The sequence below is a fragment of the Anticarsia gemmatalis genome, chromosome 12, assembly GCF_050436995.1.
Source record: "Anticarsia gemmatalis isolate Benzon Research Colony breed Stoneville strain chromosome 12, ilAntGemm2 primary, whole genome shotgun sequence".
NCBI classification, from domain to species: Eukaryota; Metazoa; Arthropoda; class Insecta; order Lepidoptera; family Erebidae; genus Anticarsia; species Anticarsia gemmatalis.
Window position 1 is genome coordinate 9,122,566 of NC_134756.1, and position 24,068 is coordinate 9,146,633.

The 24,068-nt window shown below is 37.7% G+C and overlaps 2 protein-coding genes across 13 annotated transcripts in view; both read right to left on the bottom strand.

Moving 5' to 3' along the window:
* The window catches only part of beta-Spec (spectrin beta chain), a 54,614-nt gene that overhangs the window by 18,190 nt on the left and 12,356 nt on the right, over positions 1 to 24,068 (bottom strand). For 10 of the 11 annotated variants that reach the window (XM_076121224.1, XM_076121220.1, XM_076121221.1 and 7 more), the window contains exons 2-11: positions 16,062 to 16,236; positions 12,738 to 12,889; positions 4,162 to 4,335; positions 3,383 to 3,671; positions 2,816 to 2,987; positions 2,377 to 2,505; positions 1,932 to 2,144; positions 1,132 to 1,329; positions 495 to 624; positions 42 to 191 (exon numbers count right to left, since the gene is read on the bottom strand). In XM_076121224.1, coding sequence (XP_075977339.1) covers positions 42 to 191; positions 495 to 624; positions 1,132 to 1,329; positions 1,932 to 2,144; positions 2,377 to 2,505; positions 2,816 to 2,987; positions 3,383 to 3,671; positions 4,162 to 4,335; positions 12,738 to 12,889; positions 16,062 to 16,197 — 1,743 coding nt within the window. In that variant the 5' untranslated portion in view covers positions 16,198 to 16,236. Of the gene's footprint in view, positions 1 to 41; positions 192 to 494; positions 625 to 1,131; positions 1,330 to 1,931; positions 2,145 to 2,376; positions 2,506 to 2,815; positions 2,988 to 3,382; positions 3,672 to 4,161; positions 4,336 to 12,737; positions 12,890 to 13,134; positions 13,267 to 16,061; positions 16,237 to 24,068 lie in introns of those variants that run through there. The other variant, XM_076121222.1, reaches the window with a different exon arrangement.
* LOC142977348 (uncharacterized) lies at positions 4,343 to 12,731 on the bottom strand. Of its 2 annotated transcripts, none has more exons than XM_076121225.1 (2): positions 10,621 to 12,731; positions 4,343 to 10,534 (listed from the first exon to the last, which is right to left on the bottom strand). In XM_076121225.1, the coding sequence occupies exon 2, from the start codon at positions 9,584 to 9,586 to the stop codon at positions 6,767 to 6,769; it is 2,820 nt and encodes a 939-aa protein (XP_075977340.1). In that variant the 5' UTR covers positions 9,587 to 10,534; positions 10,621 to 12,731; the 3' UTR covers positions 4,343 to 6,766. The 2 variants fall into 2 exon arrangements, with proteins under 2 accessions (XP_075977340.1, XP_075977342.1); XM_076121227.1 differs by having other exon boundaries at positions 9,587 to 10,534.

A 24,068-nucleotide genomic window follows, 5' to 3' on the forward strand; every position in this document is an offset into this window, starting at 1 on the left:
TATATTTTTCTAGTGCTAAAGAAATGAGAGTTTGTACAAACCTTGACTCGTTCACCCAGCACGTTGATATCGGCCTCTACGAGGGCGTGCTTCTGCAGCAGATCCTCGACGCCCATCAGATGTTTGCCGTAGTCGTCCGTCAGCAGACGCATCTTGATCTCCTCCATGGAGTCCAGGATGTATAGCATCTCCTAAACAAACAAATAAAAACAATGTCATATTAAATGTTCACATGTATTACATACACAATCATAAGGACTATACTGTCACCGGCATGAAAAATCTCCTTTTTATGAAAGATTAAAAAACTTACGATAACTTGCTTTACGATTTATTTACGTGAATATAAAATTTGTTGCAGAAAAATTAAGTCTTCATGCTATTGCTATCATGTATAAAATCTTTTGAATAATTCAGACACGAAAGGGCAAAATTCTTTTCGATGATGAAATATTAATTGTGGAGAATGCTAACAAGCTGTTTGACTATTTTACCTGGAAGTTCTGTTGCAGCTGCAAGGACAGCTCGAGCCTGGCGCGGCGAGCTCGCAACAGTTCCAAGAGATACGCCCACAAGCGCAGCACGTTGTCGCGACGAGCACACACACGCTCCATGTCATGGTACCTGTGGCAAACAACATTGTTAATACATGTAACTTTTGAATTGTCTTAAAACACCGATACAACAAATAAGTACAGGTGTTATGAGAATAGTAATTTTAGAAAATGGTGGTCAACTCTTTGATGAGAAAATTAAATGTTAGCTAAATAGTATCGCTATCCGTCTGTACATATTGAGTACGCAAACTTATAGAAATAATATGGTTATATCTTCACATAAAATTGTTAACAATATAATTTAGACTTTTTCTAATAAGTCTACTGTCGTCCATTTTGCCGCACTGCACCAATATTGTATAATGTATTTCATTCACAATGATCGCGTGATGTTCACTTGCAACTACGTTACCTACAAACTATTCTATACTCGGGCCATTTCAAACGTGCGAACCAAGTCATATCATTTTATTGGAGTCTCTCGCTTGCACTTACACATTGTCGGATTCATTTCATTCTTTTGATTATGACGTAGTTCGAACGTTTGTAACGGCCTGATTATAGTACTACATACCTTTCAGCTTGCAGCTCGGAGCACACAGCAACGACGGCTTGCACTCTCTCCTCATACGCGAAGATGTCAGTCTCGATAGCCTCGTGCTTCTTGGCCGCAGCTTCCACCGCCGCCAGGTCGAAGCCGAAGTTGTCCTGGCTCACCAGTCGCTGGTTCTCTGACAACCATGTCTCACGCATCTGGGCCTTGCGGTTGAATCTAAGAAGAAAATACGAGTTATTATTATTAAGCAAGTTGTATTGTCATATCCAGATAGTGATTGAAGTCAATTGATTGGTCATCGAATCGAATATATAGTTGAATATGAACTCTTTAAGAAGTTCAAAAGGTAAATATTGAATATGTCCGTGAAACATAAATATTCTATTAGCGAAGTAGCACGTGCTTCCACGGTTTATATGATATGGTGACACTCTAATATTATTAGATAATGTCAAAGTATGATAAAAATATGAAATTTAGATTATTTTCTACGACATTACATTAAATGTCAACAAAGTAATAAATCACTGAAATGCCAGAGTAGAAAGAAATTCAGACATAATTTTACTTGGCTTTTTAGCTCGTAGAGTTCTTAAGTCATATACCTATCTATTTTTACGCTAAACGCTATATTCAGTCTATTAGTCTTATTGTCATACTCTTAATGCAAGTGGCTAATAAACATTTCCAGACATCCACCCAGTACCAACTCCTCTTACGTCACTTCTATAACTACCCTACATAAGTACATAGTAATACACGAACTTTCTAATAACTAAACTACATAATATTACAGAATTATAGCTATACAAACATACCTGGCAGCAAGTTGTTCAAGCTTCTCCTGTCGGATGAGTTCCTCTCTCAGCGCCAGTTCCCTCTCGTGCTCGGCCTTCTCGAGGCGCTCCCAGGCGCGGTTGATGTCGTGGATCATCTTGCCCTCGCGGGGAGTGTACGGCTTCTGGTTGGCGGCACGCATGCGGGACTGCAGCGTGAACAGTAGCACTTCCAAGTTACCCTTCTCCACGAACCTTTAGAAAGAAAAAAGTATTTTAGTAAAGGATGGTGACAAGCTTAAGTGAAGATCCATATTTTAATCTTTTGCCCACAATTAAGGTTTTATTATGCCACAAATCAAATCTTCAGGTGAAGTTACAGATAGTTTTAATGTTTTTTTTAATATTGCATATTTTAGTTAGGTTTTAAGTACAAGTACTCCATATTCATATTGTCTATCATAGTTCACATATAGCATGTACTTACTTGGGTGGTTTCTCAACAGTACGGTAGTTAGAGAACTGTATGAGCTGTTGGCGCACTCCCTCCAGGGAGTTGGCGAAAGTTCTGTCACCAAGCGCCTCGATCGTACGCTCGATCCATTGGAGAAGATCGCTGAAACATTACGTGTTTATTTAACATCAAATTCTTTAAATTATACTGCTCATCGTTGTAGAACGTTCGAATTTTGTTATTGACTTTATTCTAATAACAACTTTCATCTACGCTTTATTTTATACAAAGTGTCCTGTGTTAGTCAAAAAAATTACATCAGGCACATTAATGACCACCTTTTGTACCCACATTTATCTCTTTAAACATCATGGAACTCTTAAGATACGTTTCTGACAGATACTAAATCCAAACAGTAATCGCGCTGTAGTTATATTATATAAGCTATAAAAAAATTCACAAGTATCGTTACCTAGTAAGCGATTCGTATTCGTGCATCATCTTCTCGTTCTCCATGGCGATGCCGACGACCTTGCCGATCCTCTTGCCCTGCACCGTCTCCTGCTTCATCTTGCTGAAGTAGTGGTAGTACGTCACCACGTATGTGATGATCGACTTCTCGTCAGGGTGGTCCACGGCGATGTCTACAACAAATAAGTACAGCTCTTAGAAAAACTCATTGTAATACACAAAGTCAGCGTTAATATATATCTACAGGGCATATTTATGGTTATATTTCGATTTACATAGAAAGCTGCTTAAAAGTAGTAGCTGCCTAAAATACCCTATAAACCTTAGACTTTATGTTGCTTGCAATTAATTTGTTTAATACTTTAATGCAATGACTTGTCACATAAATCTTCTGGTATAACTGTCAATATAATTTTAATATCTATTAAATAAACTCTGTACAGTAAATTAGTTAATTTAAATTGTACATTGTTGGCTAATATGTTTGTCATCGACACGCTAAGAAGAAGAAGAAGTTGTAATTAAACCTCTCTTATAAAGTATAATATTGAACTTGTATGTATGTTACCTTCAGCATCCAAAAGCTTGGTAAGTCCAAGCTTCTCTTCAGCAACATTGAAGGCATTATTTAAATTGTGAATCGGATTGCTCCTGTGGAGCTTCTCGAACTGTATCAAGTCGGGTCTGTGTTTGTGAATGATCGCGTTGAAGGCCAACCCGTCGCGCCAGGAGGTGGTGAAGTTGCGTACATTCACGTTGTTGTAGCCTGCCGTCTTCATTTGACACCATAGTAGCAAGGCATCTTTAGCGGATTTCGTTTCTTTGTTATCTGTCTCCTCGATTGTGATGTCTTGGATCTAGAACAAAATATATTTGATTAAAAAGTTTTGCAAGCAAAAAAAGAGAATATTTGAAAGTTCTAATTTAAGTTGTTTTCTGAATCATTAGAGAAAATATAAACAGCATTTTTTTCCAAAGTACTGCTTTTTGCTTTATGCTGCTTATCTGTACGATCTGCATGTTATCTTATTAAAATATAAAATTAACCGTTTTATTTAACGGCCTTTTTAACAGCGCTCGATATAAAAATAATTAATTGACTTATTAATATGGCAAAAATAAATGTTATCAACTCATTTCATGTTAGGCTATATAATATAATATATTTCAATAGAAAAACATTAATTTTCTATAGTTTAATACGCCCATGTGTTTCAAAATGTGAGATATTATCAATACAACCAATTAACCATGACATTACCATACATGCGGGTACCGGCCAAAGTCGCCATAATAACCTCACAATATAATTTCATATCCCTCAACATTATAAATATTTAAAATTACCTGGAACCGCAAGATGATGGTCCATATAAGTCCGAGACTGAGCCTCGGGTTGCCGTCCACGATGTCGTGTGAGCCCATGTTCTCCAGGTGCACGCGCTGTTCACGCAGGAACTGCAACGCTTTGTCAACGTTCTCCAAGCAGTGGATACGCATCTTGCCTTTTGTTGGACGAGGCTGGATAAGAAAAAACAAGTATAATTAATAATAATAATAATAAACGGAGCGTGGTAGACTTAAGGCCTAACCCCTCCCTCATTACGAGGGGAGACCCTTGCCCAGCAGTGGGACAGTAATGGGTTAAATTTATTTATTTATTTATAATAAACGGAGATGGTTGGCTAATATGGTATTTCAATACCACGCGGAAGGTTTAAAGTTCAAACCTAAGGCATACAACACTGTCTGTTCTGTGTGGTGGGCTAAAACCTAACCTCTATTATCTTGTGAAAATGATGTCCTATGCCCAGCAGTGGGACAGCCAAAGTTTACTTAAAACATATGGGTAATAATAGTTATTATTTTATCTTTGGCACACTGGCCAGTTGCAATTTGCCAGGCTTCGTCGTTTCTTCAAGAAAAGATAAGCAACAAATTGTACAGTAATAACAAGGAGGGGAGACCTTAGAAGGACAAAAATAATCGACGATATCCTTTATAAAGGTCAAGTGCGTGCTCGTAATCGTCGAACACGTAATACGTATTCGGGCTTAACCACGAACTGTCGTATCGGAAATAATCGTGACATTATGTATGTTAAATATTTCGGGCTACTAAATTATGGAACGCGCCCTTAAAGTGACTTTAGCAGTCAAATTATTCGGCTAATCTCAAAGTAAATGTAGCAACCGTATGTAATTCATAATAATATACTGGCTAACATATTATGCAAAATCGGCAGACACGAGTAATTCTCGTAACATGACTTATGCGTTAGTTATTTTAATTTGCATTTTACTCATACTACGAGTTTAGATGCACTTGTTATTCCTCGCATTATTTACTATACGTAACAAACCATTAAGTTAAATGCGTCTATAGTACAATTGTTCGTGAGCATTGCTTATATGAAACGTACAACGACAGAGGGACATTAAAGTGATGAAAGGTGACAGCCGCGTGATGTCCGTCACGACCGACTCAATACGACATCATTAATCACAGCCCCGTGGGATTCAACTGTAGGCAAGACTCGTTGATGCGAACAAAAAACCGATTGAATATAGCTCTAGGGAACACGTCTAATTGGATCTCCCGTAGTACTCTCTAAGCAAAGGAAATTACATGAGAATATTAAACGAGGGTGTGTTCATATTTAAGGACCGCAATGTAAATATACCTGCCTAACTTATATGCTTAGTTTCTCCCGGGGGTTCAACAAAGGCTTACAGTTTGTTTTAACTTGTTTTAATTATACAGAACGGCGTTTGTATTAGTTTTACTAAAACTATGAGTCATTAAATACTATACTCACAATTAAAAAGCGTTATATCGATTCATTTGCGGTTAACCTAATTTTAAAACAAGTACGGTACAAAGTTGTTTTACAAATTTTCCTTAAACCATAGCGTAAAGTGTCGTCAAAAGGCAGTAACGTACAACTTATAGAACAGGAGGCATACCTTGAGACGTAGGTCATAATATATGAGGGTTGCAGGAGTTTTCTGCGCCTACATTCTCTACCATGTAAAATGTAGTCAGATATTTTCAACGAGTCCTAGCTCTACTTTCTTGTAAGACAATGTACAATCTACATACAAGAAGATAAATATTATGGCTGTTTTGCATAAAAACAAAACAGATATTATATGTTGGAGAAAACACAGCAATGATTATGAAGAAGCAATCCCTATGATTCTGAATATTAGTTGTTCAATTGACTAAATGTCGGTCAAATCTGTCAAATACCTGCTCTTTCCGGTCACCAGAGGGCGGTGGACTTACTTTACCGCCAATATCGCTGTCAGCGCCATTGCAGTCTTCATCAGCAAGCTCCTTGATTCATTGCTGTGTTTTCTCCAACATATAATATCTGTTTTGTTTTTATGCAAAACAGCCATATTATATGCCTTCGAAAACACAGCAATGATTATGAAGACCTGTTTAATATCTGCTGGTGAACAGGAATAACTAAACACAAGAATGCAATGTGAAATAAACATGTTGAAAATTCTGAATTTAAGGAAAAAACACTATTAAATTCAATCTCTTTTATTAACTTAAAAATTAAACAGCATTAAGTATAATTTATCACTTTACCAGACTAAGATTGGCAATTATTTCAGTTTTATTGCAGAAATCACTTTCTTACTCATCTACAGTAACAAAACATAAAAAATTTAATTATGTAACTAATTAAGTATAATTATAACTTTTGAACACAAAAACTAAGAATAAATCAATTATAACTTCACTTCTTATATCCTAACACAACCATAAGCAAAGTAGACTCAACATCATTAAATGACATGTCTATCAGTAACTATAATCAGTAACTATAATTTAACATTATAAATTCACTTAAATCTTCTAATTCTTAATCTCTATTGACTGGAAGATTGGTACTGAGATCATCTTGGAAATAACACTACTAAACTATATGAAATTACTAAATAGGTTTAAAATTATCATATAACTGACCACCTGCAGTTTCTTCATTGACATCTCTAGTTACCTCTTTACAGTAATATTTAGAAAAAGTCTCCATGCACCTCCAGTTTCCTCTCTCTAATATTTCTTGTACTGGTCTCCTATCTAACCATCCCCGGGAAGCTACAGCCGATCTAATACTACCTGGAGCGGCATCTATCTTGACTAATTTGAATACTGAACGCACCCAACCCGCAATTATTGTCTTGGATGCTGACTTGATCTTCCCAGTGACAGAGATAAATAAAGATCTTATCTGATTATTTTGACTTCTTCTGGCCTCTGATGCCTTAATATACTGCTTTATAAGAGTGACTGGACAAACACTACTGTCCTCATGTCTGAGAAGAAGCCAACCTGATTGTCTATGAGAGCTAGAATCAGTCTTTGAACCAAAACTGGGCCAGAAGGTTATAGTGTCCTCAGTCTCTGAAAAACCTTTATCACCAAGTTCTAAGAGGGTAAGGTCATGCAGTCTTCGGCCAGAAGCTAATAACAACACTAGAGCTGTTCGTCTACTTATATCAAATAAGGAACCTGAACAAGAGGATGTTTTTAACCAATTAAATAGAATCTTAACGTCCCATATTGGCGTCTTTGGTAAGGGCGATCTAGGAACTGAGATGGCTATTGCCTTTAACACCTGTTGTATGAAAAAGTTTTTGGACAAGCTATCGCCAATGGTCGCACAATACGTGGCTATAGCAGACTTGTGTAACAAGATCGTATTATAGGCAAACTTCTTTTCAAGAAATAAACTAGCTAAAAATCTGGCTACATCTCTACCATTAGGGTTCTTACAATTGATGTCCTGTGCTCTACACCATTGTACCCACCTCCTCAACGGGGCATTATATGTGCTTAAAGTTGAAGGACGCCAACTCTTCTTCAGCAGTTGCTTCTCCTCCCTGCTCCAGCTAGCTATGTCTTCCTCCCACCCCCAACTTTCCACGCCTGGAGGTTCAGCCTGTCTACCTGGGAAGGAACCTGGCCCGTTGTCCAATCCACCAATACTTCTCTGAGGTTCTCTATTAAGAGCGGAGGGGCTAGTGCTCGTGCCTGGAGATCGGGATACCAGAAGCACTGAGTCCATTGAGGTGCTATTATGACAAACGTCCCGATTGCACTGTTCAGGTGTTTGAGTACTCTGGGTATCATGCTGGGGGGAGGGAACACCCATGCGTTCTGATACTCCCACGTTCGGCTGAAGGCGTCGTAAAAATCTGCCGAGCCATCTTTTGAGTTTAGCGACACGTACCTTGGTACTACCGCGGTCTCGCCTGTTGCTAGCAGGTCTATTTCGGGAATACCCCACCTCTCGAAAATTTTTGCTGTCGCTGGTGGTAACAGATGCCACTCTGGCACTGGTTTTCCTCTTGAAAGGCAATCTGCTATACCGTTGAGAATCCCTGGGAGATAGAAGGCCGTCATTGTTATGTTCAAACGACACGTCAATTCCAGTAACCTGGTTGTCAGACCTAGTAAATTTAGAGATCGAGTTCCGCCTTGATTCCTGATGTATGCCACGAGTGTTCTGTTGTCTGACTGAACTAAAATGTGTGCATTTTGTAACTGAGAACCCTGGGATCTGATAACTGCAAAGACGGCATACATTTCCTTCATATTGCAATGCCATTGTCTTTGGTTGAAGGCCCATCTGCCTGAAATGTACTGGTTGTTCAGATGTGCCCCCCAGCCCGCATCCGCTGCGTCTGTTGTCAAGAAATGGGTAACACTCCTCTTGATTAGTGGTGTCCGACTGTCTCCTACCGTCCTCAACCACCACTGTAACTCCTCTTTCACCGCTGGACACAAAGCTTTTCTCTGGCCTCTCTGGGTGAATCTCTTCAGAAAAAGCTGTGTCTTGCGACAATGTATTCGGCCCTGAGGGACCGCATGGTTGGCGAAATTCAACATGCCTAGGATACGTTGTAGCTCTCTCAAAGAGCAGCTGTTGCGATTCAAGATGTCTGTTATAGTTCTCTTTATACTGAAAACCTTTTGAGTGGGTAATGCTATTGTCTGCTCTTGGGTGTCCCAGACCAGGCCTAGGTATTCCAACCTGTGTGTAGGCTCTGTTATTGACTTCTGGTAGTTCACATGCCAACCCAGGGATTCCAATAGGACCAGCGTTTCCGCAACCTGGCCCACTAACTTGGAACGGTCCTGAGCAGCCAGAAGATAGTCGTCTAAGTATACTAGGACCCTTATACCACGGTCTCGTAGTAGACTGGCCACCCAGTTTGAAACGGCTGCAAACGTTCGGGGTGCCGACGAAAGGCCAAATGGCAGAGATGTTAGTTGGAGGATTTCTCCATTGTAAAACACTCTTAAAAATCTTCTGTGAGTCTCCGCGACACTCAGATGAAAATAGGCTTGGTGAAGATCTATCTTCACCAGCCAATCGTTGTTCTGCAGGAAATCTACTACATCCACCTGAGATATCAGTTGGAAGTGCTTCGTGGCAACAAAAGAATTTAAAGCCCTGAGGTCGAAAATTGGCCGCAAGCTGCCGTCTACTTTCTTTACCAGGAACATTTTTGAAAAGAAACCTGGATTCGGATGAAGGGGTTTTTCTAAAACTCCCTTGCTCCTTAGCTCCTGAACCATCTTCGTCATCTCTGGAGTAACCTTTGTGGCTAACGAACCTAAAAAATTGCTGGTTGGGTATTTCAGGGGTGGCTTTCTTAAGAAGGGTAGGTGGTAATTTGAAATTGTCTTTATAATTAACTGACTGGCTCCCAATTGGTGCCATCTCCCTATGGATGCTCTGAGGCATCCCCCCCTGAAAGCCCGTTGACAGTCAATTGTCCTTGGTCTTGGGGTTTGAACCTCCTGTACCCTGGTTTGAACGACGGGGACGAAAGGGCTGAGTCCTACGAGAAGTATTCTTAAATTTGTTCTCTTGCTTTCTAGTCCTATCCTTATCTTTGTTGGCAAACCTCCTATTTTGAAATGAATGATCACGTTCTGGAACTTTCTTTTCCTTTAAATAACTAGGGTTATTCAACCAAACTTGGGATCCACCAAGAGATTTTATCAAAGGATGTAGTGCATCTCTACTAAATAAGTATTCCGAGGAAGGTGGAATCTTCTTTAAAGCGGCCTTAAGGTTTGTATTACTAATTTCCTTAAGAATACGATCACGCCTGATTTCTATAGACTCTGACCGCTTTCCACAAACAAGCTGCATTATTGTTTCAGAATTCTTAAAAATCTCTGACCCGTGACCAAAACTACTAGAGAATTTTTCGCATAAAGTAGCTGGATCTAAATCCCGAGGGTTGGCACTGGCCCACTCAAGAATAGATTGCAGCCCTGACCTAAGTAACTCTCTTTGTTCCAAAACCTTGTTTGATAATCCTGCTAAAAAGGCTTCAGTTGGAGCTAAATAATCCTTACTCTTGTTGAAATGACAAAGCTCTTCATTAACACTAAGACCTGTAAACCCGGGAGTTGCTAAACAACTCTGTAACAATCGCTTATATCTTATACCTCGCCATGCCTGAGAATCAAAGTATTGTAACTTGACCAATTCATTAAATCTATCTTTATCACTAGCCGGAATAATCTTTCGGTCGTCAATATTCGTATTTATGCAACCCCAGTCTAAAGCCAATGATGGCGGCTGAGTTGGAACCGTTAAAAAATTTTTTGAACTACTCGCCGGTGCTGAACCATGTGGTTCCGAAGTAGCACCTGGGGCTACCGAACTGTTGAATAACTCCTGTTGGTATAAGTAATTAGAGATATACGAAACTTGGGATACTAAAGAGTCTATACGAGGATCGGAATTATCATGTTTGTACTTACGTTTGCGAGACGTAATTCGAGCGCGTTTATTGGGCAGAGGGGATGCTGTGCCCTCCTCAAACTCCGAGGATGAGGAGGAACTAGTATCTGTTGCTCCCGAGCTTGATGATTGTTCTCCCAATGAAGCAACAAAATCGTCTCGCTCTACACTCTTATCTCCGCCACTTACTGGTTCCATCGTACACTGCTGTGTTGATACTCACTATAAATCACTTTTTCAAACCGAACTATTCACACTTTACACTAATTTATTCGATAAAGAAAAAGTTCAACTTATTCGTTCGAATCACAAGAATGCAATGGCGCTGACAGCGATATTGGCGGTAAAGTAAGTCCACCGCCCTCTGGTGACCGGAAAGAGCAGGTATTTGACAGATTTGACCGACATTTAGTCAATTGAACAACTAATATTCAGAATCATAGGGATTGCTTCTTCATAATCATTGCTGTGTTTTCGAAGGCATATAATAAAGCAGCGCCACATAAATATTCTGTTGGACGTAGAGGCGGGTACGGGAATTTCAAGTTGTCGTCGCCACAGTCGCTGTATTAGGTCCGGTTTTGCCAGACCAAAACAAGCTATTGTTTGGTTTTTGTGCACTTACAAGTTCAAGAGACATCCATTACAATAAAAGAATCTACATGGCGCTTGCAGTGAAGACGACTTTTGAAATAAAGTTATTTAACTCGATAAAAGTCTGCATTTGATGACACGATCGGCAAAAATAGCGTTATTTAGTCGACGTATAAATCAACAATAACTAACTCAGTCTCAGTGACCTTATAGGAAATATCTAAAATAAATATTGTAGGCTCTATTCTATCCACAAGAAATAGAAAATACAGATTCACAATAGATAATACCTAAGAGAATATAGACACATCATAAATAATGACATATTCTCGTAGGTTTGTTTCTATCATGAATAATACAATAATATCCTTTACAGGCTTGATTAGATTGGCCTCGGTTTGTGTTGCGAATATCGTATACACGAGAAAGGGAGGCCTTTGCCCTGTAGTGAAAACCGCAAGTATAATCATAAAATATACTTGGAAATAGGTACATAAACAGCCAAAGTAGTTTAATGGCCCCGGTCCAGTTGTCTACTTTCTTTATTAGTTCGCACGTACAAGCGTGTGAACGATAAAGTGTTGTAAATAGGCCTCCTTCGGACATAAAAGTCCGTCAGATTAGAAGGTGCGTTTCTACTGAATATTGAAGCTTAGAAATTATTCCGGCCTATTTAAGCATAATTTATAAATCCTTGAAAGGTCAGGCGGAGGTGGTTTACGCCCACGCGTAGTTATTTCGTCTAACAACAAGCGAGATCCTCTAGCCACCCATATTTTTTACTTTAATTTATTAGAACCGCAAATACGGAAATGTAGATCCCATTATTTTGAGATCTTAAGCAGCGAAATAGGTATATCATTTCAATTATTTTCGCTTAATACGGGCAAAGTAAATAGTCTTTCCCGACAAAAGGTAATTAGGCAATGGATTAGACAGGACAGGAAGCCGGAATCTCTGGATTAATCATGATTAACAACGTAAAGTAAGTACACTATCAAATAAAATAGACTAAAACTCATAACGTGAAGATGTTCTGCGGTGGAGTAAGTGTAAGGGACTTGGCAGTAATGAAGACAATTAAGTTTTAACTACTATACGAGTGGGATTCAAGTTGACTCTCAACTGTGCTTGTTGATTACACTAATAACTGGAATGACTGCGATAATTATGCATGTACAGTTATTATCATTGAGCTAGACTCTGACTCAATAAACATTACATCAGCTCAACAACCCGTTTGTAACTGTTAGAAATTCTACCTTTTCTCGATGCACGTTTTCTAAGTAAGGGATTTGTTGGACGTTTTTGGGTTGACGGATAGAATTTTTTCAACAAGGATTTGGAATATTCGTTTCATTCTATTTTTCGTCTTCAAAAAAATCACCTACGACAAAGTATAAAAGAAGAAAATTTCAATGTTATTCATTTCGTTTGTGGTATAGATAACATTATGCTGATTTTGAGCTATTACGTAGACAGATATAATATTTACTCGATTTTAGATGTTATTTCTAACTTAAGCGTTGTGTTATCTACCCACCAGTCTTTCTCCGGAGAGCACTTCGAGCAGCTTGATGAGCTGCTTGCCGTCGCGCATGTCTACGTACAGGTCGCCGATACGGCACCCGACGCGGACCAAGTGGGAGTTCACCCATTTTTGAAAAGTTTTCTTCTGCACGCTTTCTCGTTCGTCTGTTGAAATAGTACAATTGTTAGATATGATTTATATATTATACAAGTATATGAAACGAATATTGGTGGACTAAATTCAAAACGAAATAAGGACAATTATAAATAGATTATAGCTTAATTTATCCGACAAACATCCCTAAGTAACGGACCTGATTGGCCAACAATAAAATAGTACACATAATAAATGCTCATAAGAACTATAAGGAAAACTATAAAAATAAAGTAGGGAATGTTAACACATTAACCGCCAGTGAGGGCGACCGCGACGCGGCGACCAGATTGCTGGCTTCGCCGGAGGAGTCTTCGGAGGGCGAGGCTGGCCCTCCTCGCCGCCGGCCGACATCGTAATAACTCGCACTAGACAATACTGGATATTGTCTTCCAAGGTGTTATGTTCGGAAAATAATATGCGTAATTCTAGATGTGGATCAAATAGCATTCGCACGCTTCAGACCGAGACAGTCCTAGATGTGCAGGGTGTTCTACTGGAACTAAACTATTTTTAATAGACTCCAAATTCAGATAATCAACAAACTAACGGCGTGTGCGAGCGACAAATTTACCGGGTGCAACAGGCTTAAAATTATTTTTTTACGACAAAATTAAGGGATTGCCACAAAAATATAATAAATGTTATCTTATTGATAAGAACGAGCAAATAATATAGCATGTACTAACAATATATGACAAATTTGTCAATAAGATATACACGAGTATGCGCGGGAGTGGTCGATATTCTGTAACAGTTAGCCTTTAGCTGAATCAAGGAAAACGGTTGAAAATCTACATGTGTATTGTATAGCAAAATTATTATTTTTGTGCCTAAATCAATAACATCACACAACTTATCTGCACCCGAAGAAAAAGCAACAAAATCCTGGAGGTGAGGCAATCCAAAATTTCAGGCACAACACTTTCAAAAACACTGGAAGTAACACAAACACTACCAACCTCTAAGTTCGATCACCACTTTATCATAATAAGCATCTAAACCGGGCACTTCGATGTCCACTCCTTTTTTTATCAACTCGTAGCCCTCGGTGGATGTCATGTCGCCAGCGACAAACGGCGACTGAACCAATAGCACCAGGCGAAAGACGGGAAGAATTAGAGCGACAAAATTCAAATGCCGCTGAACAAGGATATTCGATACCACTGAGCCAGATGTCGACAACTCTAGGGCAGGTTTTAATTATTAACACACACACGCTTACTATTGAGTAACGCGAACAACGTGTAATCTGCTCTTACAGAAAACAAAATCGAAATTTGAACAAACATGCCGCCTGGTTACCTGTGAAACGTAAAATATCGAATTCTGATTGGATAAACAAGAAGATTCGGTTGAAGTAACAGATAACAGCATTCATAAATGATAAGGACGTGAGGCATGGGATAGTAATGGATATTATCAATAGGTAGTTCATTCAGAGAGCACATTTGAACTTGCTTATTTTGACAAGTAATTGAGCCAATTGTTGATGACACCGGAATTTAAAGAGGAAAACACGCTTTGCGGTTTACTGAACTACTGATAATATGCATGGTGCTATAAATAAAGAGTTATAACACATAACATTGGTACATCATGTTATAAGATAACGTCATAAATAACGTGTCAAGGTTGCGACCCCTGGCTGTTATTCAATTCTAAATATTAGTTCTAATCCTGTATTTATTTGTGTTAGATTAGAATATCTACATTCCATTGGGTCAACGCACTTGTGAGTTGTACGTGGACATTGGTATGCACTAGATGGATGGTACAAATAAATTCGTAGCTATCAAGAATTTATTTACAAAAACCGGTCAGAGTAGACTATATAGTAGTCGTTAATATAAGAAAAAATCTCATCAGAAGGGGTTTATTAGGAAGATAACTCCATGTAATTTGATTTCAAAGCAAGCGAATTAGACTGCAAATTACAGGACTCTTTTGCCCTCGTTGTGACGTCGCTATAAGAAATACACATTGGGTATGTTTCGTGGTTATTCTATAATTAAAACATTATAATATTAGCTCAATTTTGTGCAGTAATATCGCGACAATCAGGCGGAATCTTATCAATACGTTGGATAAGTGAGTTGACACATATTCGTTCACCAATAAGAACGTTTCTACGTCACATAACTAATGGACTGCTAAGTACATAATACCTGTACTGAATGATAAGTGTGTAATGAACTAGTCTGAGAAATCAAACTGTACTTTAATAGTAAGTAGGAATAATGAAACACATAATATAGATTCTATGCAGTACATATTTCATTTTGAGATGAAAGACCTGAGAGGAACTTGACCCAAATCAAATCAAATTTCGATACTACTTTTTTTTTAATCTTTTCAGTTCTGTAGGCAACAGAGACGCTTAGGTGAAAAAAGGAGTAGAGAATTAATATGAAACGACGCTTAATAATACAGTACATATGAATTTTTAATGTCTACACGAATAACTCTACCCTGTATAATGCGTAGAGTTGGTCTTTAGGGAACAGCGTATAGCTAAAGTTACGTCATTACAGGCGCGTATTAAATGAAAACCTTAACCTGGTTATATTCTAAATGAATGCCTCATAATTTATACTCGCAATTGATAATTAACTCGTAGTTAGAGTATTCTTTCTCTCCTAATAAAGATCTTAGAAAAAAAACTAGATAGTTACAAGGTAAATATGCAACGGCCTGTATACGATAGGAAAGTTAGATCAATTGATTTCGATCTTTTTAACTAAACAGGAGTAAGCTAAGGCAAATTAGATTGATATTATCCAAATTGACATTGATTGTATACTCAAAATACATCCCAAAATACAGAACAGAGTATCTCCAGAAAATTTACAAATGTTTCTGATAATGACTGAGATGAGGACAAAACGCAAACTCAGAAATTGACGACACTGGAAGAACAATTCTATCAAGAACCAAACCATCACAGAATGAATTGAGAGACATCTAAATCAACTGATAAGAAATCACGAAACCCAACACTCGAGATTGAACTTTTATTTCTTCTAGAATCATATTACACATCACATCGTGTTTCTCACACCTTTTGCATGCTGACCAAGTGCGGTACGCGAACTTTGCATAAGGTTTCACCATGTTTTCCTTCATCATTAGAACAAGTGACTATTTCTATAGAAAATAATGAATGAATAGTTGTTTACTGACCTGCTAGCGCCTTGATGCGCGATCGTTCGAATAGCCTCGACGACGAGTTGCCGCCATCGTACTCGAACTCGTCGATGATCTCCTGACCGTGGCCGATGGACGGGTCCCAGCGGGACACCGATATGTCGGTCGTCATCGCGACCAACCACTACCTCACCACGCCACGCTCAACTATCTGAAACAACAATTATAAATAACTATTAATTTCTGACAAAAATATAATTATCTACTTTCTCCAGGTAAAACCAATCTAATTAGTAACTTAAGTTGCTATAACAGCATGAGGGCATGCCAAGTCTTCCACTTGACCAGTGTGGAGGACTTGAGGCCTCACACCCCCCTCATTACGGGAGATCTTGCCCAGCAGTGAGACATTGGGTTAAATTTATTGATGTATTATTACATAAATTTTTACTCGTTGGTGGTTTATTTTTTATCAATATTCAAAAATTCATATTGACAACGCGATAGAAATAAAATAACACATAATTTAAACTAGATGTTATCAAGTCAGTGACCATATCTAACAATAAAAAACCTGATTTGTCTTGCAACAATTTGTTGCTAATGTGTTAGATGAGATCGTATCTCTAGTCAATCCAATTTGCATGGATATTGAGCGATCATATTTTCAGCGACATCAATTTAGTCTTTACTTCAATCAAGGTTGGACGGAGATAAACGAGTTTAACCTTTCTATTTATACATTGAAAATCCAAAACAGGAATGTAAGGAATCGCTCTGGGTAAGAAAGAAAGAAGTATTAATAACTATACAAAAATAAAACTTTAAATAACACGTGAGTGTAGGTACCAAAAGTTTAATATGGGTAGAGGTGTGGTCTTAAACTAGTTTTGGTTCGTAGATGATATCTGTAGAGAGATATAAGGCTAGCTTTATATTAGCACTCATAAAGTCTTGTATCAACTGACTCAAGGACATCGAGATGCGAGTTCGTTATTTAAATAACGATGACCGTTTCGTGTTATTGCATAATATTACATTTAAATACAATAAAGGCAAGTATCTATAAACATGAAAATATGTATTAATCGTAAACAAAATAGTGCATAACGACGATATAGAGTATTTGCACTGAAAATAAGATATTGCTAAGACTTTATTTTCTCCTGAAACCCGTATAAAATACTATTTATATTGCGAAGTTAAGCCATAATTAAGCAATCATTAGCTTGATTGATTACCTTGAATTTCACTGATAAAATAAATTAACTAAATGAACGGAACAGGATTTCACTGAACACAGAAACTTCAAAACTGCATAGGTACACAATACAAAATGTCCTATAATATTTTTGTTATTCCGAATGACATCACGCAGCCGGCAAGCGATAAGATTAGATAACTGCTTTCAAGACTAATAGCCACACCTAAAGCAAGTTTATGTGCCGTTTTATTTAAACTAGAACGTATTGGAAAAATATAAGTGCAAGTAGCTTGTGCCAGAAGGTTTGTCCACGAGGGATTCAGGTCACGACCCGGAAACAAGCTCTGTTATCTAAGAGAGTATCTTTGAGAGAAATCAAAGCATCTTTTGTTGTGAACCCTAACTTTCCGCCTTTGCAAACGGTAAAAAAAACTTCTCATGTTTCCTGACGTCGATTTCCAGACATCTGAGATAAATGTTGTCATCTGCTGAAAGCGACAGAATGTTATGTCATCCGTCTGGTCTATCCAATTAAGGACATTACGTTAATTCTCTCAGAGTCTCGCTAATAAACACTGAAGTATTTACTACTTCTTAGCACTCGAAAAGTGTGAGGAATGCGCAACGTAACCAGTTTAGAAATTAAAGCATTATGTGTAAACAGGATCAATAACGTGAGGTTGCGTAACGCGTGACTCATTTCCATTCTCTAGAGGAATCGGCAACAGTTCACCACTCCGCCACTCTTGTTTATGAATAGGGTATTGGTACACGAACTTGTGGCTCATAAACGATCATTACTCACATTATGACCATAATTAGACGTTAACCTTGACAGATTGGAGATAATTTGGACGTTACAACTTTTTATTCCTCGTAATTGACTACAGCGGCAGTTCTTTAAATATAGATATAATACGTGTAACGTGTAGTCGTGTACACGATACTCATTCTCAACTCAATGATTAGAAATGTACCATGAAATTAGGTCGATAATAAAAGTAATAACTGATAGCTAAAGGGCGACCGATCTAGCTATTAAAAGTTTACGAGTCACTTTACTAGTGAATCGGCCAAATGATTTGTTCGCGTTATTTGGTAATAATATGGTATTTTGTCCGCCAGTGAGTACGACCTTCTCGCATAATGGGCTCGTTGACGAAGGTCCCTCGGCTGGCAGCCACAATAGAAATCTATGTCGACTGTGTCCACATGAATTACGCACATATACGCTCATGTTATCATGAGGACGAGCTTATCTGCTAGTGGGAAATAATTAATAGCGATAAAATTGCGTAAGGACCATTCCGTTCAATCAAGTGATTCACAATTTCTCTATATCATACCATAACTCCCACCGCCAACTTGTCTTAATTTTGTAATGAATATTCATATTCTGTGATCTTGTAGTATTTACAAACTCCTTGATTCATTTTAGAAATCTCGGTGCGTTATGTAAGGGTTTGAATCGTACAATTTTCCCAGTCAACATAATAGGATTGTAGAGACGATGGTTAGAAGATAACACAAAAGCCAACATTTCACACAAGGTTTTTGTCATAAACGCAACTCTAACTGAGTATGAACAATGAAACATATCTCATGTGAAACATTCAAGATTCCGGGTCGTGAAAAAATATAATAATATACCTAAGCAAATAAGTACTTCTTGTCTTATCGGAGTCATATCATTATGAATTAGGCAGACAAAAGTAAGGACTATGTATAGAGATGAAAACACTTTATTTAATAACTTCAAATATCAGGCGTAAAAAATGTAGTATTTTGAAAATCATTACTCTCAATAAATTAAATATTGCAGCATTTACAGTCAATCATTTGTTCGTATCAAACAGGCAAATACTCGTTAATAAAATATATTACATACAAAGTGTTCTTGAAACGTGATAAAACATACAACATCGATGTTACCGTGTTTACAAGTGCACGGGTCTTCTAAGAAACCGTCGAGTACCGAGTGAGTATCGTCAAGTACCGATAACAATAACCATTACAACATAGTACCCAGTGGTTTCGCACTTTCCATCACGTAGCTCCGCCGTCACGAAGCACATTTACATAATTAGCATTCTATTTATAATCACTCATTCACATGACGCTATTTACCTACATACATTTATTTAGGACGATTAGATGCGAAGGATAAACCTTCAAGGAAAAAGATCTTGGAAAAGTAACGTTCATAATACCTCTTAGATTGGGAATTCACAACACGATGTCAATTTTGTTCAACGGGTATTAACGAATTTTCAATCATATATTTCTTAGTAACTCCGAATTGAAGCGAATACTAAACATTTTTGTTAATTATCAGCGTCGCTTTTGTTTCTTATCATCAAATATTTGCTAACGGAAATAAGTGTACATTTAAAAGTATGTTATTTAATTTGTCATTAAGTTTTACTAATCCAAATAACTAGGTATTATTCACTATTTTAAATATGTATCAAGAATAAGAGCAGAATGTCTAGTTTTAGAACTTCATCTGATTTGAATAAATTAATCAAATCAATTTACCATCTGTACCAGTACTAAATTCTTTTCATATTAAAAATGATGTTCCCATAGGTATGTGTTACATCTGGTGTCAAAGGGTCTTATTATTTTAGTCAAGCATCTACGTGTGTAGGACAATTTTTTCCTATCGTCACGGTCCCTTCTAATGTCATCTGACGACAGGTTAATGTATTTTTAAAGACCGACTACTCATTCTATATCTTATCAGAAATTTTATGTTCAAGATAATGGTTTAAAGAAATGTATTCTTCTTCTACAACCAGTTTTTGTCTCTTTTCCCCGGAATTTTATGCATTGTCAGTTTCTCCGATAACTGTGTACAAATATGTGATAAATTGATGCAATTACAAATCAATTTTATACGAGTGGACATGCTTCATCGACGCACACCAATCATTGTATTCTATTTGACAGACGTTGCCCGGCGTATACGTGAAGCAACTTGAACGTTTCTAATCCTTTATTGAAATCAATATCTCTATAAGATTTATGTTCCTTAGGTAATTTAAAAACTGTCAAATTAATTATTAGTTTTATGACTAAATTGTATTTTTATGACTTGAACATTATTTCCAAGTCATTGTAAAAGTAATGAAATATCAATTTAATGTCTGATACTACGAAATTGACGCTAGCAGACAAACAATTTATTTTAACGTACGATACGAAATGACTTTTATAAAGAAAGTGACTATCTAACTTGCAAACTCAATCAATACTTTTACCAACAGCTAGAAAACTGTACATTCTTATGGTTATATAAACTTAGATTAAACGCTAGCCACGAATCAAAGACGCAACTAAAGTCGAACAAAAGCAAGTGTATCGAATAGGCAAGTCGCGCGGACGTTGACCCCGGCAGGCAGACATGGCGTCGTCGATACACCATAGCCTGCCATTACAGTCATGGTTCAATGTGTACTGCACCTCTACAGGCACCAAGAAATCATTAATAATGTAAGAACAATTGACTTCAACCAACTACAATCAGTATGACGTATTGGAATAAACTTTTTAAGAATAGAAATATTACTCAACGTTCAAGTATTTACAACAACATTGCCAAACATCTAACGTTAATATTGATTGCGTCATACTTAGTGAGGAACCTTTGATATTTATAGGTAGGATTTAGGGCGTTGCCACTACCCTTGAACTCGTATCACACCTAAAACTATAGCGCGTTTGTGAACTTAGCCTTAAAGGTCGGTATCGTCGATACCAACGAAATTACTTCGGAACAGAGTCAACAAAGGACGTAAGTAATTTTGCTCTAGATTGGATTACAACATTGAAAGCGATTGGTTGTTCCGTTAAACGAACGCTGCAGAAGATAGCGAGTTAATCTTTTAGTACTAATCGGAAACTATTATAATAATTAGTAGAACGGTTACCGGTTCAGTTAATCAGTAAAAATCGATTGCTGTCCCAGATTCTTCTGCTAGATAAATGTATAAAAAGGTTTCAAGGATTGTGTCATGTTCGTTATCTGGAGTCATAAACACGGTTGCGAAGTGGCGAGACAGTAACGAATTGGCCGGGTGCTGGCTTCGACTACCCACTCTACTGGTACCCAGCCCTCCCCCAATGTTTACCGCGTCTGGTAAATGACTAGACGACACGCTATCTGCACTGCGAGGGGACACGCAAACGACTGCCGTCATACATTCATAAGTGGTTAGACCGCTTTGGGCGGCGGATATCCTAATTCCTGTGTCAGATTGACATTGCATGCTTAAAGACTTCATTAAATTGGCACTCATTTAAAGTAAAGCTTTAGTAGTCAAATTAATTAAATTGATTCACAGCACTGCAATTCACGAGTTACCTGTGTTACCTTCCATTTTTTGCATGATAACGATAATGTAATGCCAAAACTGTTTATTCAAATGAGCCAACAGCTGAAGTACAAATACCGATAAGAAATACACATAATACAATGTAAATTTCTGCGTCAGTAAATTTAAAAGATGCTAAGCAAATTTTTGTCATTGAAGATGTAAGGACTTAATTTCTGACACTTAAGTTTTTGCGACCATTTTACTATTAAAGAAACGGTTTTTTTTACCGAATTGTGTTAATATTTTTTCTAAATGCAACGACAAAAAATAGCTGTTACTTTAATTTCCGTTACTGAAAGGAATTGTTCTCGACAATATAGATCTTAGTAACAATTAGTCATCACCGAGAGACGTGACTGTGTCTACTTCATGGTAAATTTGATTGCTGCCAGTTTACTACCTGTTAAAGTGTCAGCTGGAACATGTTAATTTAATAGCAACATTGAATAAATTAGGGGGGTACCCTTAAAAGTAACGACTTCCCGTCAAAACCAAGTAGAAAAATACTAGAGAAGTAATTTCCACGTACCAGTTATTATGTTATTACACACATCACCGTGTTACTACGATAACTCTTGATTACGTAAAATGTAATCAGAGCAACATACCGTTATTGCACTAGAGGCTGTTGGTTACGAGAATAAAGTGTGACCGCGTCTTGAACTGAATGTTTTACGAGTACTACATTGAATGTTGACAAAAAAAAAGAAATTAAGTAATCATATACCTCAGATGTGTGTAGAGTATGTAGAACGCATGAAAATGACACAACTTTTCTACGTCTAACTATTAAAATTATAGCGACAAAATAATAAAAAAACAACGAGGTAGAGCAAAGCTAGAAATGTTTTTGACCAGAAGTAAGAGTAAGTCAGAAAAAGCATCAACTGTAGAGTTGTCAAAGCTGTACAGTTTGAATACTGCAATTTTACTACCGCAGAAACAAAGAGCAGTTACAATGAACGGTGACAGGACTTACTCTCTCCGTAAAAACACACACAAATCGTAATTCATTCATAATTATGTGCATTCATTTTCATTTCCCATTCTACAACCGCAGGAAGCGTTGCGATTTCTATCATTTCCATCCCGTTCGCACAGATTTGTGACGTAGCTCTTACTTTCAAAGCAACAAAGTTTATTTTCCCATTAGCAGTGATAACTGTACATTTTTATGTACGGATGTATTTACGGTCCGTCACAGTACTTCGGCTGGGGATCGAGTACAACCTGCCACTTTGTGCTGCATTTCTAACCGCAGGGCCTTTTGTTTGTTTTTTTAATCAATCTTGTTTTTGTTTCCATACGAGTACCCCTGCACATTGTCATAAACATCACAGTTTTGCTAGCACTGAATACATCCGATCCAGGTAACGTAAAACAAAAATCTGAGGTGAGGAAACAAACAAGATAAATAGGAATGATACTACGATATACCAGCGACTTATTTTTTTAAGTATCATAGCTGAGTGACGTGATACTCAACGAAAATTAATAAAGTAAACAAGTGACGAAATAAAATCTGCAGCAGCACGATTTCCAGCTTCCGATGTTTCCTGACATCACACGACCGATTCTAAATTTAGAGCCATTAACACAGCAAAAGTGTTCTCAAGATGAACTCAACAATTCGGCGAACGAATGCTTGAACAAAATCTAAATGGCCTCAATATTGTTTGAAGGATTTACGATTCATTTATAATCGATATGATCTTGTCGAATATTTTTTAACTTTTACAATTCGACAGGTAAAGTAGGTCTAGATTGCATGGCCTGAAACTAGTAGGAACGGACGGAGCAGCTAACAGGCACTTCCCATGCTGGTGGCGGTGGCGGTGCGCGGACGAATCCATTAACCCAAATATAGAACCGCGCCCGAACCGAGTCGCGTGAGTTACGCTGACAACTCTGCTAAATAATGAATTATAATAAGTATGTTTTAAAAAGCAAATTATTCAATATATACATATTTAGTTACCACTTTAATCATTCACTATATTTTCTCATGGGATTTCTTAACGCACGATCGCAAACAGGTACATTCTTTACCCTAGAAGTAAACTTGTTCGCGACCAGCATTACATTTTAGGCAATATCATGTTTACAAAGTAGTACCCATACTAACCATATCCTTAACTGTTATGGGCATTGGGTACTGAGCTAAATTTATACGAAGGTGTTACGGTAGTCGAAGTTTTTCACGCCGCTCTACCATGCACACTGTCTACAAAGTAGAGTTAATTCTGAACGCACAAAGCATGTGCCACGCTGCCCATCGACGACCTCACGGCTAATTAGGTGTCGTAATCAAAACGCTCCCTCACGTGAAAACATTCCCCTCCGAAGCGAGCCACCGCCAGTTATAAATAATAAACAAAACCATCACTGACACGAAACATGACTCTACGCGGCAGAAACAAAAGGATATCCGGTCTACTTACTACCTGTTCCAATAGAGAA